The sequence below is a fragment of the Protomyctophum bolini genome (genome assembly GCF_963924005.1).
Source record: "Protomyctophum bolini genome assembly, chromosome: 5".
In the NCBI taxonomy this organism is placed as follows: Eukaryota; Metazoa; Chordata; class Actinopteri; order Myctophiformes; family Myctophidae; genus Protomyctophum; species Protomyctophum bolini.
The window spans coordinates 15,711,495-15,730,865 of NC_137866.1; the positions used below are offsets into that span (position 1 = coordinate 15,711,495).

At 42.5% G+C, this 19,371-nt stretch overlaps 1 protein-coding gene across 1 annotated transcript; it reads right to left on the minus strand.

Moving 5' to 3' along the window:
- Positions 1-2,145: 2,145 nt before the first annotated feature.
- On the minus strand, positions 2,146-17,667 carry usp21 (ubiquitin specific peptidase 21; the record flags this gene model as incomplete). The annotated part of the gene is made up of 11 exons (XM_080764927.1): positions 2,146-2,298; positions 3,532-3,646; positions 4,181-4,288; positions 5,249-5,327; positions 5,881-6,071; positions 6,270-6,334; positions 8,087-8,206; positions 9,160-9,274; positions 14,350-14,467; positions 14,590-14,646; positions 17,506-17,667. The coding sequence occupies 11 exons, from the start codon at positions 17,665-17,667 to the stop codon at positions 2,202-2,204; spliced, it is 1,227 nt and encodes a 408-aa protein (XP_080621053.1). The 3' UTR covers positions 2,146-2,201.
- Positions 17,668-19,371: the final 1,704 nt, after the last annotated feature.

Genomic DNA, 19,371 nt, shown 5'->3' on the forward strand with positions numbered 1-19,371 from the left:
TTCTGTGCTGTCCCGCTCGAACACAGAGGTCAGCATCATCACACAGTGTACATTCCATCTGCCTCGCTAAGCACAACGTACTGCACACGTAGTGAAACTGAGAAACATGACCACGGATTTTATTATGTCCCATCTCCGCCAAGTATACTCTTGGAAGAGAATTGGCTAAGCATATTGTTTAGCAGGTGTATGAGTGGAATTCTTGTTGATGATAAATCCTGAATCCTAGTTGAGCATCTGTCTACAGCCAAATGCTTTTTTGGGGGTCCTTGACATGAACATGAGGGTTAGCACTGATATAGCAACAGAAGCTTTTCAGAAAACTGTTAGGATTTAGAAGACATATTTTCACCTGTCGGGTGGAAACCTAATTTCTGGATTCAAATTCAAAAGTAGCAGATCTGCAAGCTCAAAATGGGTCGCTCGTTTCGAGCTTGCACATCTGCTATCTGTGATGCTTTTGTGTGACACATGAAGTAGTTCATTTACAAAGAAATTCAAAAAGTTAGAAAATGGAGATAATAGGTTTCTGCCCGACAGCAACGATATGTAAAATGCAATGACCACTCACCACAATGATGTTATGACCACTGAAAATGTAGATATCAGTTAATTATGACTGATGGACCTTTATGATTCTTTTATATGGTAAAACACTTAAGAATAGATATCAACGTTTCCTTTTGGGATGTGTACAGTACCAGCAAATTAATTCTTACCAGTGAAATGAGGCTTCATGAATATTTAACTATTCTTCATGAAGGATTGTCTTTATTGACCATTTCACTCACAATACTGGCTCACAATAGGCCTACTGTAAATTCCCAAATTGTATTTATTTGCATATACACAAATTATTATGATTAAGGTTTTTGTGCAACACCATTCACTAAGATTATCAAAATATAAATATGAAAATAAAATGCTTACCGGCAAATAGGAAGAAAAAAAACGTGTGCATTTTGGTTTTGGGCCTCTACAAAGAATGGATGGAATGAAAAAGAAAAGGTATAGTTAAATAATAATAATAGGAAAAAGACAAATGAGCAAAACCGATTTCCACAATGTTAATATTAGTCTTTTTTTTATATCCCACGATTTTGTAACCGATTTTTCACCCCTGTGATCCTGGGCTCTGCACACGTTTCAATATTAGTCTTAATAAATAATTACTTAAGACATTTGCGATTGCTATTTGAACCATCAGGCTAGAGTTCTTCTTTCTCCATGAATTTCAGGTGCAATTTCAGGTAAACAATTAACCAATTATTAACCAAATATTAATTAACTAATCTTAAAAGAAAATCAAAACTAATATTTAGAACCTACTTAACCGAGCTCATGTAGGTTAGTCTACAGAGCTTCTAGATCCAGTATTTTCACATTGTTTTATGATCGTACATCAATCATAATCGAGGCAGAGGTTTGACATAATTGGGATATTGTTTTAAAGTAATATCGCCCAGCCTTGTTGCCTGCAATGTTAATTGTCTATTGTTATCAAGCATGCAATGCACTTTGAATTCCCTTCTTGAAATGTGCTATACAAATAAACTTGCCTCGCCTTGCATCATGTATGTGGCAAGGGATTCAGGGCTACGTCTTCTTTAACAGTGTCAACATTTCCTCTTTTTGTTTGTGTATTCCTATATTTTTATCTATGCATTTATTGATGGTTTACTGTAGACAGGGAAGTACAAATTATGATGCAGTCTTTGATAGGGACGCTATTTTCCTTCAACGTACTGTACGACATGGCCTCTCCCTTAATGCTGCTCGGAACCGCTTTGGTATTTGTTTGTATGCCAGAAAATGTAATAAAAATACTGATCACAAAACTCTCGGAGACACTCCAAAAGGCATTGTCAACTTTGTGCCTCCCTCCATTAAACAAAATGTCCATGCATCCCATTATTCCGCTTAGAGACTTCATTGGTCTCGTAAAAGGTTCATCTGAGTTCCCGGAAGTTTTCGCCAGCTCCCGCATTACAAACGGGAAAGGGTGAGGAAAAGGAAAAGCTGGACAGAGCTGCAGAATGCAGAAGTCACCCAGTGAAGTCTCGGCCCACAGCTGTACGAGAGGTACAGCTACAGCGTAAACTGTGCCTATTGGACGTGTACACTGGAGGAGAAGCTGTTGGGATTGGCTGCTTGGAGGAGGAGATGATGTCACATTGTAGTCCAGTCCAGCATGAGGTGGTTTATTTCCTGGTGGCGGTGGTAGTGCTGTTGCTGCGCTGGTAGAAGAGCACGTAGGCCTGGTTGGTGTAGAGTTGATTCTCTGAGACCGCAGTCACACTGTTGTAGGGACCAGGAGGGAGGTTGGGGGGGACAGTGGGGGGGCAGAGATGCAGAGAGAGAGGGGTATACAGTTAAAGGAGAATTCTAATCTGATGTTAATATATCCATTAACCACTGGTACCGATAAAAACCGCAAGGGCAGGGAGGAGGGGTTTATCGGCCACTCGTCTTAGACGGAAGTAGCCTGGCCCCAGCCCTGAAAATTGAGTGTCAGGCTATGACGGAAGCCCATTTGGGACAATTCTCTGTGAACACAGTTCCGACATTATGTACAATATAGAGTTTATTTTCCCCGTCTCTATCTGTGGACTGTGGTTAATGGATATATACAGAATTCGGTAAGAAAACGGCTAATCCAGAATTCTGTGTCTCACAGAGCAGACATTCTATTCAAAACTGACCTGTAGAGGGCACAGGGGAATAACTAAAACATTTCTTCCATCTGGTGGATTATTTAGCAGAGTGCTCCCACTAAGGAAAGTACACTTTCAACTTCATAAAATCATCTTTGTTTTGGTGAGTAGCCAATGTTTTATTTATTTATTTTGTACTAAAGAAGAGAAGGTGCGCAACATGTGGTCCATGTGCAAGGGATCGAAAGTCCCATAGACGCATTTCCAGACAACGTCACACTGATAAGAACCTGTATGCACGTGCAGGTCGGAGGCAAAATAAACCTTTGCACCATTAAGTGCAAAGGTAGAAGTGGTCCCAGCACTGACAAAAAATGCATCCCATCAAACTTTCAGATCTCCCAGTGTGGAAGAAGAAGGTTTAGTGTGGATGTTTACTGTGATCTATTGCTCTTGAAATATATACCTTGGTTTATGTTGTGTCAACCTGTGTGTAAACAATACTAGCGATTCTCAAAGCATTTGTCCCCGAAACTCCACGTCCAGTCGCAGAGGGAGCGCTTCCTATCACCGCTGCTTGATGGGCGCTTGTAGGTCAGCTGTTCTCTGTGCGCAAGTGGGGTGAAGTATACTGTATATCTGTCTCACTATAGGGTCTCTGCGTCTCACCAGCCAACACACGCTGAACTAAAACCAGCACTCCCCAAAACAACAGGTTTGGGGATCTGTTGGGAATTGATTACATGAAACCGGCACCTGCGCGTGTAGTCTCAATGCTTGTAAACAAGAAACCCATCTATTGCGTTAAGAAGAACTCCTTCTAACGATATGAACCAGAGCTCGACAATAAAACAAAAATCTGAGCCAAAGGTCTCACCTGCAGTCATTATATAAGCACCAGCCATCGTCCTCCAGACAGAAGGCTGTGTAGTGACCCAGGTTCACCGTCCCAGAGTGGTTGCATATGGCGTACAGGTCATAGAGGATGGGGCCTGGGAGGGGAAATGGACCCAGTGAGTGCCACTGTCCCGTAAATAAACAAATACAGTAAATCAGTGGTTTTCAACCTTTTTCATGTCAAGGCCATTTATTTATTTGGCATTTGAGCCATGGACCACCATTTGATGACATTTTAGCGTTGCAGACCCAAAAAATAATATTGTGTTTTGTGTTATCGTTGGATAAGATTTTGTCCACATTTCCGAGCTGTATTGATGTTGGTACCAATAGGAGAGATAACAGGCAAACGTTATCAACAATTCTTCTACATGCTCTAATTGTGTAGACTTCTTGTAAATTATGGAACGGTAATACAGATGTTTAATAATAATTTAACTCTTGAGAGCGTAAAATGAAACCAAATTTTGCTCTCAAGAGAGCTCTTAAAGATCTAATAAGGGTCCATTTTAGCTGGGGACCAACTAGAACCCCCTCAAGGACCACTGGTGGTCCCCGGACCACTGGTTGAAAACCCCTGCAGTAAAGTATATGAAATACTTGGAGATGAAGGAGAAAAAAAAGCTTACCACAGTCCACTGGTCCGTAAGGGCCCAGGTCCAGGCTGGTGAGAGGGAAGGACACACACACCGTGCTTTTACTGATGGACCAGCGAGACATGGAGAAACGGTTCAGATCTGATGATGGGACTGTTAAGGCTTCATCTGTATGTGATTATGATGTTCAACCATTATCAACATCATCATTATCATCTTTTTTTTTTTTTTTTTTTTATCCCACGATTTCTCAACCCATTTTTTCACCCAGTGTCAATTACCTAATGTAATCCTGGGAGCTACACTTACTCTGCCAACCTGGGGGGTCAGCGGACTGACCTCTTGCTTCTTCTATGCATGAGGAATCCAAGCTGCTTCTTTTCACCCGACAGGGGGGAGTTTCCCCGGTCGGACTTAGCGCGCAGAAGGAACAAAAGTTTCTAAATGATTCAAAATCTTTTCAAACTAATCTTTCAAGATTTCTCAAAAATAGCAGATCTACAAGCTCACAACGCACCTTGTTGATCGTCTATTTATTTTTTTATAGCCGGAGTATATAATAGTGCCAAAGTGGAAGTGTGTGTGCAAAATTTGGCATCGACCGGGTTAACGGTGCCGGAGATTAGCTGTTCACAGACGGACGGACAAACGAACGGACGGACGGAGTGCAAAACATACTCTCTCCCCCTGCCTTCGGCCTGGTGGAGACAATAAGTGATATTTGAATTAAGTGAAATCACTAGTACAAAGTTTAAATATCTGTAATTCCAATTTCCAATACTTTTACGTAGTCCTCTACATCTCAGAGACAGATTTTATACTTTTACTCCACTACAATTATTTGAAAACCTTAGTTACTAGTTACGAAACATACATAAACCATTTGATTTTTTTTTATACGTTTGAAAACTTGCGAAATGGGACATTCTGCATAAATGAGTACCTTGTACTTTCTAATTTAAGTAAAATTTTAAACCAATATTTTTGTACTATTATTTAAGTACATTTTGAAATCCGGAATATTTCTACATAGCGACATTGATACTCTTACTTACGTAAAACACATGAGTACTTTTTCTAACCACTGGTTGAGAAGGATACGGATAACGATGACCTGAGGAAACCTCTGTATGGACAGTCTCTTGGTGCACTGTGTCCGCCTCCTACACCTCTCACACATCTGGAGCATGCACGCACGCACACGCACACGCACACACACACACACACACACACACACACACACACACACACACACACACACACACACACACACACAATGTCAATTGTTAAGTGAACACAAAAATGTACATTGCAAAAGTGGCATTTCCAGAATTATTTCCATGTTATTTATTTTATTTTAACCAAACTGTAAGTTAACACTCCCTATTCTACACTTCCATTGAGACAGTCATCTTCTCACAGATCCTCCTAGAGAGGAACACTGGATATTTTGGATATTTTTGAAAAAATATGGCTCATGGAAAGAATGACCTATAATTTGAAGACTGAAGCAGAATTTTTCTGTAGTCTTTTATCTTTTTCTTTTCATAACTTCCATTTTGAATGTAAGTTGTGTTTTTGTTGTATTTGGTGAAAGAAATCCAGAATTGTCTTTTTGTATAAAATTATACAGCTGTTGTCGCACCAACATTCCGTGCCAATATTCGGCCACTTGTGTGTGTGATGAGGATGAATAGGTCTACTACATCTCTCTCTGCATTCTCCATACTCACGGGTGAATTCTCCTTGTCCAGCTTCTCCTCCTGAGAGAACAGGTCCAGGCAGTCCCTGAGCGTGACCCCCGACCCCGTCGAGCCCCTCTTGGGCAGGGGCAGCGACAGGTCGCAGAACACGTCGAACGTGGTGGAGTAGTGCGAACACACGGAGCAGTGCAGCGAGCTGCGCAGCTGGCCCGAGAACACGTCTGATGGAGAGGAGACGAAAAAATACCGATTGATAGCAAGAATGAAAAGAATAAAATTACGTGCCGTCTTTTCAGAATTCGAAATGCAAATAAACACCAAAAGTTAGAATATGGTGATAAATAAGAGGTATCATGCCGACAGCAACGATGTGTTTTTGAGACGAGACATGAAATCAGTACTAGGACGAACGCCCTCACCGACTATTTTGCTGTCGTCCCTCTCCAGGTGCCTCTTCCACATCACAGAGGCCTCTTCTGCAATCCTGAGAGTCAGAGAGGAAGATAAGTCATACTGCGTAGCACGGAAGGCTATAGAATGAACAAGAAGGTATAGTGCACGCACATCCGTGGCCCAGGTGCAAGACAAACAGAACTAGAAGAAGTGCCCCTCGGGGCACATTGTCTCCACCAGGATTTTGGACTAATATAAAAAGGTGTTGCACATAAATGGTGGCGCTAGAAAAAGCTGAATTGAAAAATGCAGGCCAGACGTTTTTCCTTGGGCTGTAGGGAGTGTGCATACAAAGTTTTACGCAGATCGGTGAAATTATATGTAAAGGACGCGACTCTGCCTGGTATAGTGCTACCATGAGGCTGATTTGAAAAATGTCAAGTGGCACTTCAGCCTCAGCCTAGTGGGAATATGCGTGCAGTTTCACCGCAATCGGACACTGCGTTGATGATTTGTGGCATTTTGTACAAAACGGGCCACACCTGAAAAGGAAGCCAATCTTAGCCAATCAGGATGTTGTCTGAAAAATCTGAAAGACCCGTTTTGATTAGTGGCTAGAGACTAAAGTTCTCGAACCCGACCAGGCCCGACCAAGGCCGACCCGACGTTTTAGGGCCGGGCCCAAAAAATATGCTAGTTAGTTGGGCCGGGCCGAGCCTCGGGCTCTGTGATTTTCCGCAATTTTATTGTAGTGTTATTATAATAAAAATAGCAATTCTGTTATTTGTGTGATGTGATTGTGTATACGTGTATGTATTTATTATGAAGAGGGCTGCGCTAGGCGATTCACTAGTGACAGGAGGAGGACTGGAGACGGGGTCGCATCGCACTGGCATTTCAGACTCGGAGGCCTCGTACACACATGTCAAACCACGTGACTTCCATTGGAAAAGCATTGAGAATGAAGCGGCCATGAAACAGACAGAACAGATCATGTCAGTCCAGCATGTGTGTACGAGGCCAGAGCAGCATTGCATACCTTGCTACCACTGGTTTCCCTCTGGTTCGCGCACCAAACAAGCTACTAACCACCAGTTAACTTGCCAAGTGGCCAACCCAGCTGGCTGCGATGAATAAAACCTAATTATTAATCAACGTCACCAAACGATCCAGTGATATATAACTTAGCTACACGTAAAGCAACTTCGCTTCAGAGGAAACTAAGGGAGGGAGCTGCAGCAGCTATTCGTGTTTACTCACCAGTCACCACCACCACTGTATGGAATCCATTAGAATGATTGGAAATGGAAGTTATGGAACATTAATAGCCTATTCTAACGTGAGTTACATACATCCTTTATTTCTTCTCACTTTCACACTGAAACACGGCGCCGCTGCCATTTAGTGCTGTTTTTTTTCTCTCTCTTTTTTTCGGGCTTTTGTCGGGCTTCGGGCTTAACATTATGGCAATTTTTAGGGGAGGGCCGAGCCTCGGGCCGACCCAGTTAGGGTAGGGTCGGGCCGGGCCATAATTTTTGGGCCCGTTGAGAACTTTAGTTCAGAGATTAGCTGTCCACAGACGGACACACAGACGGATGGACACAGGGATGGACGAATGGAGTGCAAAACATACACTCGCCATGCCTTCGGCTGGTGGAGACAAAGCGTATATGGCCTGATGAAGATGGAATACGATCAAAAACGTTGACAACGATAAAACTTCAGGGGAGCATTTTAAGCATCACCATTATGGCAGTGTGCAGAGTCTATTCTACGTTTAGAATGCAACAAAACATATCATTATTAAATGAATAAGCACATAAATAACATTTGAAATGCTGACCTAATTTTGGCATGTTTCTGTTCTTTCTCTATGGCGGGCCGTCTGACGTACGGTCGTCGGTTAATCTCGGTGTGCAGCCTGTCCAGTAGGAACCTGAGGAACTCCTGAGCATCCTGCTGACTGGGGAGAACACAACAACATTATTATATAATGTACCTCTATTATCAACCTATTAGCACAAGTATTATATTAACTTCTCCAGAAGAAAAATGTTAATGGTAGTTTAATGGATGTATTATACATCATTATACTGTATTTTCTCATTTATATTCTCAGGATTTTTCATGAAGTAAAAGCATGCAATTAAAACATATCCTTTGTATACTTTGGTAAAGTACATTTGTGCATGTTTGATGCCTTCAATTTGGTTACAATTAGGCTATATTTGTTATTGAGGATGCATCCACCCAGTTGGGATGCAGATGGGGGTGCAATGCCCTGCTTGATCATACTACAGCGGCACACAACAACACTGATATTTTTGAAGTAGAACAGTTTTGGACATATGACGTTTCCACCCGACGATATAGACGATATACACTAGTACACCAAAAGCGTCTCGTTGATGATTACGAGCCAAAGAACCGGTTTTAGTGCCATTTAGCACCATTTGGTTTTTAGAGTGTTCTAATATTTTCCACAGAAATGTTTGATAGTACGGATCAAATGCCACACAGACAATATAGAGGGTATGCGCATGCATAAAGTGAGTGGCAAATCGAGTGGCAAAGTGAGTTTAACGTCGTTTAACACCGTTTAATGCAAACAGATAGGACCTTTCTGTTTGGATGTATGGGGCTGTCACAGCCAGAAAGATGTTTTTTGCCACTCAGTAGGCGTTCCAGCATAACTTCTGGGTATGATGATGATGTCACGTGCATACCCTCTATATTTGGGCAACAAGACTAAAGACTAATCTAAACTTGGTTGGTTGATTAAATATATTTCAACTGAATTTTAAAGTACAATTGATTACATACAAGTTGCATTTGCACAGCTATATACTGTCATCGGGTAATGCCCCACAGCCCTGCCCAAGAGGTCAAGCATACATAGTATATCTTTATTCCAACCTGTAGCCACTGAAACAAGGCACTGCTTCTTTGAAGGTAGTGTAGAAATGTCGAGGGTTGACCACTGTGTCTTCACCGTTCACGTCCCAAAGGCCTGCCAGCACCTGAGAGAAGGCTGCACACAGGAACACAACGACATTATTATGTCTGGGGGGGAAAGAGTAACTGACTGAAGGGAGGGGAGGGGAGGGGGGGAGAGGGGAGGGGACTGGGGAGGGGAGAAGAGCATTAATAACACTAAATCTGGCATGGGTCTAGAGGCACATGCACCTACCAGAAGAAATACATCTCCTCTCGTTCACCCCGGGCATGGTGGACCTGATAAACATTGGAACAAAGTCGACCCCCCTTAACAGACGAGTTTACCGACTGACGGCGCCCCATATGTCAAGCCCAGCTCCAGATTGCCTAGAAAATACATTTGATAACTGATATGAACAGGGTCCATTATGCGCAGCAACAAACATGTATGGACCCCATGCTTCTAGAAAGCCTGGTGTTTCAATCATTGCACAGGTTGAGGTTCACAACATTTCTACTGTTATTTCAAATAGAGTGTCCAACACAAGGAGTGGTCTGGAGAGAGAATGCTGTTTGGTCACTGTACCTCACAGGCATCACAGCCCCCAAAAATGTGACAACAAGCTTAACCTTGCCTTGTTTAACATCAGGTCACTAACAAATAAGTCCTCCTCTGTAAATGATATAATCTGTAAAGAGAAGCTAGATATAATCTTTCTAACAGAGACATGGCTTGGCTCGGATGGAGCTGTTCTCCTAGCGCCAGCCTGTCCCGCAAACTACAGTTTCATTCACTCTTTTCGTAAGGCTAAGAAAGGAGGTGGACTGGCAATAATTTTTTCAGACACGTTAAAATTCAAGGCTCTGACCCTTGGCAGCTTTACATCCTTTGAATACCAGGCCACTACACTACTTGGTCAACCCTCTATGCCAATGATTAGCATTTATCGCCCGCCAAAATGCAGTAAAGCAATATTTCTAACAGAAATATCAGAACTTTTATCTATCTGCTCCACTAACTATGACAGAACTCTTATCTCAGGTGATCTTAATCTTCACCTGGATGATACTACAGATGCTGTGGCTATGGGCTTCTTAGAGTTATTGCACTCCTTTGAGTTTATCCAACATGTTGTTGGGCCTACACATAAACATGGGCACACTCTGGACCTGGTGATTTCTAGAGGGCTGAACATCACTGTGGAAAGGACTATTGAAAGGCCTGAGCTATCAGACCACTATTTGCTGTGTTTCAATATGACTGTCTCTGATCTAGAGAAAAACATCACGGAATATACCATAAAAAAGCGTTTTTTTAGCTCTTCTGCAGCCGACGAGTTCTCTCGTCATCTGGGGCCCCCCCTGCCCGATACCCCCCCAGTAAATGATATGGTTCAAATTTTTAATCTTAAACTAGAGTCAGCTCTTGATATAGTGGCTCCTTTGAAAACAAAAAAGAAACATAACACCAGAATAACACCCTGGATAAATGAGCATACACGCTCACTGAAGCAAGAATGTCGTAGAGCTGAGCGAGCGTGGAGAAAAAACAAACTCACCATCCACCTAGAGATTCTTAAAAAGTCAACAGTCGCCTATAACAAAGCCTTGCGTCTAGCAAGGCAGGCATATTTCTCTGGCATTATTAATGAGAACAAGAAAAATGCCAGAGTCCTATTCTCTACCATTGAACGACTTTTAAACCCCCCCCAGTCCTACAAGCAGTCATTCCCGGCCTCTAAAGCTAAGTGTAATGAGTTTGCATGCTTTTTTGATAACAAAATCTTTAACATTAGAGCTGATATTATGAATGGTGCTGCTGCTAGCGCAAACCCTCAAACAGCAGCTAATGGTCCCAGAGTAGATCTCTCCAGGGGGAGCCTATTAACGTTCTGCGCAATTGATGAAGATGAACTCCGCAAAACCATATCACAGATGACATCATCCTCCTGTTCATTGGATAAAATTCCCACCACCTTTCTCAAAGAGGTCTTGGACAGTGTGATTGGAGATATCCTAAAAATTGTAAACAGCTCTCTACAATCAGGTGTCTTCCCAGACTCACTGAAGACTGCTGTAGTTAGGCCCCTACTCAAGAAACACAATCTTGATCCCTCTGTTTTGGGTAACTATCGACCCATTTCAAATCTACCCTTTCTGGGCAAGGTTTTAGAAAAATGCATCTTTCATCAATTGGATGTGTTTCTACAGAACAATAATGTGCACAACAAATTCCAATCTGGCTTTAGGAAAGGTCACAGCACAGAAACAGCACTTGTAAAAGTAATTAATGATCTTAGGGTGTCTGCTGACAAGAAACATGTATCTGTTCTCCTACTCCTAGATCTAACGGCTGCATTTGACACGATTGATCATTCAATTTTAATACAGCGTCTGGAACACTGGATAGGCCTGTCTGGTACGGCCCTGTCCTGGTTTTCCTCCTACCTATCAAACAGAAGTTACTTTGTCAATCTAGCCGAGTTTGACTCAGACAAACACGACATCAGCTCTGGTATTCCACAGGGCTCGATTCTTGGCCCTCTGCTTTTCTCCTTGTACATACTGCCATTGGGCGAACTCATTACCAACCACGGAGTCAATTTTCATTTCTATGCTGATGATACCCAACTTTATCTTTCTGTGGCTCCAGATGATCCCTGTGCTTTAGACCCGCTGTTGACCTGTCTGTCTAGCATCAAATGTTGGATGAGTGAGAACTTTCTCAAGCTAAACGAGGATAAGACAGAAGTTCTCATAATCGGTTCTAGTGAGCAGAAAGAATCAATAATAAGCAGACTTGGTAACCTGACTGTAGAAAGTAACAGTAAAGTAAAGAACCTGGGGGTTATTATTGATTCTGAATTGAATTTCAATTCACACATTAATCATGTTACCAAGATTGCCTTTTTTCACCTTAGAAATATTGCACGAATCAGAGCCTATTTGTCCTTGGACGATGCAAAAACGCTAATCCACGCCTTTGTTTTTTCTCGGCTTGACTACTGCAATGCACTCTTTTCAGGACTGCCTAAGAAAACAACTGACAGACTACAACTTGTCCAAAATGCAGCAGCCAGAGTTTTAACTAGAACTAAGATGAGAGAACATATTACTCCAGTTTTGGCATCACTGCACTGGCTTCCGGTTGTTTTTAGGATTGATTTTAAAATTCTTTTACTTGTCTATAAAGCTCTCAATGGTCTCGCACCTTCCTACCTACTTGACTGCCTGCCTAAATATGTCCCAAACCGCCCCCTAAGGTCTTCCACTGCCGGCCTGCTCGCTTTGCCAAAAAAAAATGGCAACTAAAAAACACGGGGAAGCAGCTTTTTGCTTCTACGGGCCGTCGGTATGGAACAAGCTCCCACTGTACCTTCGTCAGGCAGCCTCTGTAGACATTTTTAAAGCTCAGCTCAAGACCCACTTCTACAACATTGCTTTTAATTGATCTTTTATTTTTTGTTATTCATGTCCTCACTGCATTACTGCTTGTTTTTAATGTTGTTGCCATGCTTTTCTTTTATCCTCCATTTCTCTGTAAAGCACTCTGAGCTGCATTTCATGTCATGAAAGGTGCTATACAAATAAAGTTTTATTATTATTATTATTACCCAGTGATGGAAAAATGACTCACATTTGTTACTTAAGTACCGGTAAAGTATATCAATACGGCAATGTAGAGATACTCTGAAACAAGTACAAGTACAAAATATACATGTAAAAGTACCAAAGTACCAAAGTACCAAAAGTAGAAAGTACTCATTATGCTGAAGGCCCCACTTCACAAGTTCAAAATGTATAAAGATCTTTTGAAAATAGCAGATCTACAAGCTCACAATGTTTTGGGGGGGTCAGATCAACATGGAATGAATTCTGTACTGCCCATCTAAGGAGCATGTCTTGAGTGTACATGGTTTGATGAGGTCAGATCAACATGTGGAATGTCAGAACAGGCCAACTCCATACAGTATATGGAGATCTAACTGGTTACAGGGTTTGATGAGGGCCCAGGTAGGGCCGGGCCTTAATTTTCGGGCCTGTTGAGAACTCTAGTTTTCTCCGGCTTCGGCTACACTAATAACTTTTGGTCAGGCCCATCTAGAGTTTGAAATTTGAATGGACAGGTATAAGTCAAAAGGGAGACATTCAAAGAGGAAGGATGGATGGGGAAGGATCAACATATGGAATGTCAGAACAGGTTCAGAACAGAATATATCCATATATGGGGATCTAAGGGTTTGAGGTCAGATGTTGTTGGCCAATAGTGATGACATCAGGGATCTCCATATATGGGCTTAACTGCGACAGCAGGTCACATTTAATATGACATCAGGATCTCCACATCTCCATCCCTGACGATGTCACATGATGTCACGAGACCTGGGTACCATATACCTGTATGGTGCCCGAGTCCCGACACACTAACTGATGGGAAATGCGTGATTCCATAGTTAACTGCAACCTTTGGTCTCAACAAATACCTCAACATTCCACTCAAGTACAGTACTTAACACAAAGCGTGCTACGATATCCTATCCGCTTGATTAGCCCTGATGCTACGCTGATAGCATTGGACGACCAATCTTTTCCAAGGCCGACAACAAATGTTCTCTTACAGCGAGAAGCACACCGCATACCTCAAAAGAAAGCTTAATCTGTCCACTCCAAGTTAAACATTTATTTTATTTTACCATCTTCCATTCTGGAGATATTTACCTTTATGTAACACCTGCTTTTGTAGTAACGTACTCTTCTTGAACAGAAAGCCTAGCTAGGGGCCGTTTTATGTCAGACGTTGACAGGCAATTAATAATATAATATCCCATACATACTATACACCGGATGAAAGCCCTGAATGTCTACTTTTACGAGGAAAGTACACATCCCACCTACCCTTCGTCAGTAATTGGCTTTTGTATGAGCTACAGAATGAGCATAGGGTCTGAGGGAACATATTGGGGCTACATTTACTGTTTTGTTTATTTTTTATGACTCGTGTAGAAAGGCGATTGAAAGTATTCAATAAAAAAGTGCTCGAAACATATTGATACGTGTCTAGCACCGGACGCATGGCTAATTAAAGCCGTATTAATACTGTTTTCGTGGTTGGAGTGTTAAGAAAATGCACTTTACTGCAATGCAATTACTTTCCACCACTGCACGTACCTTCCATGAGCTTTGCATCCTCTTTGGAGTATCTCTCCTGCCTGTAGGACTTGAGGAGGCAGTAGTCTCGTAAGCCTTGTGTGTGAGATAAACACTGGACGACTGCATTCAGGAAACACTAAGACAGGCACAAGGAAAAGAGCATAAGTGTAAATGCACGTAACAAAAGGCAACCAAACCGGCGCTATTTTGTGAACATCCCAAAAGGTCATGTCTTGTTGAGCCACCCCAAAGACTTACCGTGTTTCCAATATTTCTAAGGCCAACTCTTCCATTTCCTAAGTTGAGTTGCTCTTTCTGTAAAGGTAGAGAAGACAGGAAAGATACTGAACCCATGTATTTATTTCACCCTTTGGACCTCTACAACAGGGGTCTTGAACTGGGGGTCCTAAAGGCTCATACATAGTCTGGATTTTCGGTGGTTAGGTGACCACCGAACTACAACATGACGTCACGAGCCGCGGTGAAGAGCAAACCACCGCCACCGCTCCAGCCCTTCTCTCTGTTTTTACTCACCACCGCTCAACCTTATTTCAGCTCCGGTGGTCAGCTCACCACCGGAGCGGTGGTCACCTCACCACCGAAAATCCAGACTATGAATAGGCCTTTAGAGTTACAGGGGGACTTTTCTCTTTTTTGTTTTTGAGGGGCGCTAGGCTAGCCCCTCCTATACACAGGTAATGTTTGTCTTTAATTCAATGTTTGTTTTGTAAACACCATTGACAATTAAGGGAACATTTATGTCATGTGTCATTTACGTCATATTGTTATGTTTATTGTAATTGTTAATGGCGTTTAATGTTTGTGTTTGCACCGTTTGTTTTACATCACCATTACATCACCTAGACTTTACGTCCCTCACTTCACACAGGTGTGATTTTTTACACATTAACCATTTGAACCCATAGCATCCCTATTCTGAAGGGAACAATCGCAAAAAATAGGCTAGCTGATCACCAAGCTCCAAGCGTCGTTGTGAGCTTGAAATCAATGGAAAAAAGTTATAATATAATTATGTAGTGGTCAGCAGGCCAGGGTCCCTGCTTCATCTCTCTAGCTCAGCCAAGGGCCCGCCAAGGCAAGGGGTCCTTGGCCTAGAAAACGTTGAAGACTTAATTGCTCTAAAACGAATCAATTAATTTGTCATGTTTGACTTCTGTTTCTGTTTTTCTGCTAGTACAGACAGTACTACTGTATGCCCTTTTGACACTTTCATCTGACCCCTGTTCCTGTAGCCTACAATGTAATGCAGCCTGCATGTCCTTCCTATCACATGTGTGTGTGTGTGTGTGTGTGTGTGCGCGCGCGCGCGCGTGCGTGTGTGTACAGTACAACATGCAGAAATGCTAGGACAGATTTAGCCTACTTATCTCGTTATATAGCCATCGAAGCTATCGTCATCCTATTAGTAGTACTGTGACAAGTGCCTAAACACGTGTGTTGAAGAAGTGTGTACAGTAGTATATGCATGTGTGTTGAGCCGCTATAATTATTTCACACACAATTCAGAGGTGTCTATTGTGAACGTCGCGTGCACACGTGCGTGTGTGGGCTGGGGCTCTGAACAGTTTTCAGTTCGTTTACCGTATAACATTTTGCCTCCTCCTCCTCAGGGGCCTTTTTGTTCTTTCCCCTCTCAGCTCCACCTTTCCTCTTTTTATTTGTGGGATTGGGGTTGGGATCCATATTTAACATTCTATCCATCTGCCACTGTCTCTCACTCTCCTTTCGATCGCTTCGTAACAGTAAAAACACAGACCATGTGTCTTGTGTTAATTGCTCTGCTGTAGGGGCGGGCCAGAAAGCCAAACTAACCAATCACGCATTGATTCTTCTAAAGAAAAATCTCATTACTCTCATTTTGACCAATCCCTGGCCTCTGATCACAGAGAGCAGGAAAAAGCACTTTTCAGTTTACACTACAGAGAAGTGAGGGCGTGTCAGGCTGTCAGCCCAGCTAGACTTCAGAGTGTAGCAGCAGTCTGGCAGCTACCTACAAGCATGTTGGGTCAGCTACATGTAGCTTACCCTAATTTGCAACACTGGTTTTAATTATTTATTTTATGGGGTTTTTTTACCAGTATAATTGAGGCTTGAATACCTGCACGTATAGCCAAGTAAGCAATAGGTCTATTAAAGTTAATTGATATAGGCCTATTAGCTATGATTCATTGTTATCTGCAGTATTGGGCAGGTTAAGCTACGTAGCTGACACAACACTGCTTTGAAAACAATGAATCATATGAATTAACTTTAATAGACCTATTGCTTACTCCACTACATGATGCAGGTATTCGAGCCTCAATTATTACTGAAAAAAAACATCAAATAAATAATTAAGACTGTTGTGTATTCTAACACTTGGAAGCAAAGGTTCTCTACGAGGAGGTTATATCAGTAGGCTTTTATTAACGCTTAGTTTGTTTGTCACATGTCAATCAGTTCCTAGTATCAATCTTCTCAACCTATCTCCGCCTCCGGGCTATACCATTCTACAGGAGGGGTTGTGTACGCTAAACTAGTATCCCAGCCTTCCCAGGATACACCACAAAGAGTAGTGTTGGGCAAGTTAAGCTACATGTAGCTAGTTGCAAGCAGGCATCACTGACTGTGACAGACTGTGTCTATAGTCTACTTGCCAGCCCACAGAGCTGCCAGCCCATAGACCTAATGAAAGCTATTAAATTAAAAGTGAATATTCCGAATTTAAATGCACGTTGCATGTTCTGTGTGGATACATGTGTTTGTAAATGTTCTATTTATTTCAAATAACCCCCAAAACCACTACAATATTGTCAACATCGGCCAGAAGTGAACAGCGCACATCTCAACCTCTCGAGCTAAACCCTCCTTGCAGGTTGTACCGCTATTACCACTGTTCATTAGTGTCACAGTCATATCACTGTATTACTCAAGGTTTTAACCTATTAAAACGAGGAAAACATCTGTCACGATTCACTTTAGATTTAAGCGTTTTATCATTTATCTGCTGTTTTTGAGGAAGTAAAGCGTGAGAACTACTGATTTGGAGGGCTTTGTAGAAACAGCCTCAGGTCAAAAAGGGAAAAAAAACAATGGACAGAAAAGAGATGAAAAGACTCAGGACTAGGTCGACCTCTAGAGGGGCGAGGTGCACCCCACCACACACACACACACCTCTTTGTCAGCAACCAGCAGCAGGCCCATGAGGGACGTGTAGAGGACGGACTGGGAGATGTCGGCCGTCTCCCTCTGGAGGCCGTTCTGGGACACCAGTGTCCGACACAGGGCCTGGCACGAGCCCTGGTCCACGTTCACGTCACTGGTGGCCCCGGGCATGATGGTTCTGTTACTGCTCGGTCCGGACCCTATGTCAGATGGTAGGACTAACAGTCTGGAGTGGACCCTATGTCAGGTGGTAGTAGGACTGCCACACTCTATACCCTATGTCAGGTAGTAGAACTGAACAGTCTGGACTCTATGTCAGGTGGTTGTAGGACTAACAGTCTGGACTCTGTGTCAGGTGGTTGTAGGACTAACAGTCTGGACTCTATGTCAGGTGGTTGTAGGACTAACAGTCTGGACCCTATGTCTGGTGGTATGGACTCTATGTCAGGTGGTAAAAGGACTGCCACAGTCTGGACTCTGTGTCAGGTGGTTGAAGGACTGCCACAGTCTGGACTCTGTGTCAGGTGGTAGAAGGACAGCCACAGTCTGGACTCTGTGTCAGGTGGTAGGACGACAGCCACAGTCTGGACTCTGTGTCAGGTGGTTGAAGGACTGCCACAGTCTGGACTCTGTGTCAGGTGGTAGAAGGACAGCCACAGTCTGGACTCTGTGTCAGGTGGTAGAAGGACAGCCACAGTCTGGACTCTGTGTCAGGTGGTAGGACGACAGCCACAGTCTGGACTCTGTGTCAGGTGGTAGGACGACAGCCACAGCCACAACAGGCCAGGTGGTTTTCTTTGCACCTCGCTCTCCGGTGAGATGCTGGCTGCTGCCGCGTCCTCCTCCTGGACTATACTGTCTGAAATGGAGAAGCACTTTTGAATTATATGTCGCCGTCGTTATCTGTTTTATCTCCATGTTTTAACTTTTGGTGTAAATTAACGCCCTACTTGATCATACTACAGCGTCACATAAAAGCATCATAAAAGCATATTTTTCCTGTGAAGCACATTGCGCTGCACTTCACTTAATTGAGCTGTATAGATAAAGCTTGATTGATTGCTTGATATTTCATTTCATGCCAGTAGGATAATTCATAGGAAATAGTTAAAGATGTAGCCCTAATCCGGGACTATTAAAGTGTCTACTGTTAAATGGACATGAAAAAAAAAAGCATGTTGGAGAGCGTGTGTTATGGTTTGACAAAAACCATAATTCTTTGACATGTAGGTTCTTTGTCTTAAGGATTTAATTGAAGGAAACGGTTTTCTTTTATCTTTTTCCGTTATTGAGATATATACTGTAATCGGCCTGCTCGTCATTGTTATTGAAAGTCTGATGTCTCTTTAAATTAAAACATATCATAAACACCTCAAAATCACACAAACCTTAACCACACAATTGTATTCTGATGTTGGTGTTCTCACTTACGTTTCACAGTTTAGGTGTCAACTAAATGTGCCCAAACACCCATATCTACAAGCTCCCAAGCAAGGCAGATGTACACAAGCTCACGTGACACGTGGTTGAGCGTTGTAGATCTGTTATTGTGTACGACGCAGACACACAACAAAGCATATCGTCTCCCTAGTGTCGGGTGGAAACCTCATTATGTCCAAAACTGTTACTTTTCAGGAAACGGCAAAAGTAGCAGATCTACAAGCTCGAAACGGGGACTTTTGTGTGCCACTGCAGCATGATCTATAATTAGGGCATTCATTTACGAAGAAGAAAACACAAAAGGTTAGAATGTGGAGATAAGAGGTTTCTGCCCTGACAGCAACGATAAATTAGGCACCATATTTTGACAAAGGAGACAACTTTTAGCACTTTTCTAAGCACTCAAAGCGCTTTACAATGGTCCATTCGTTCATA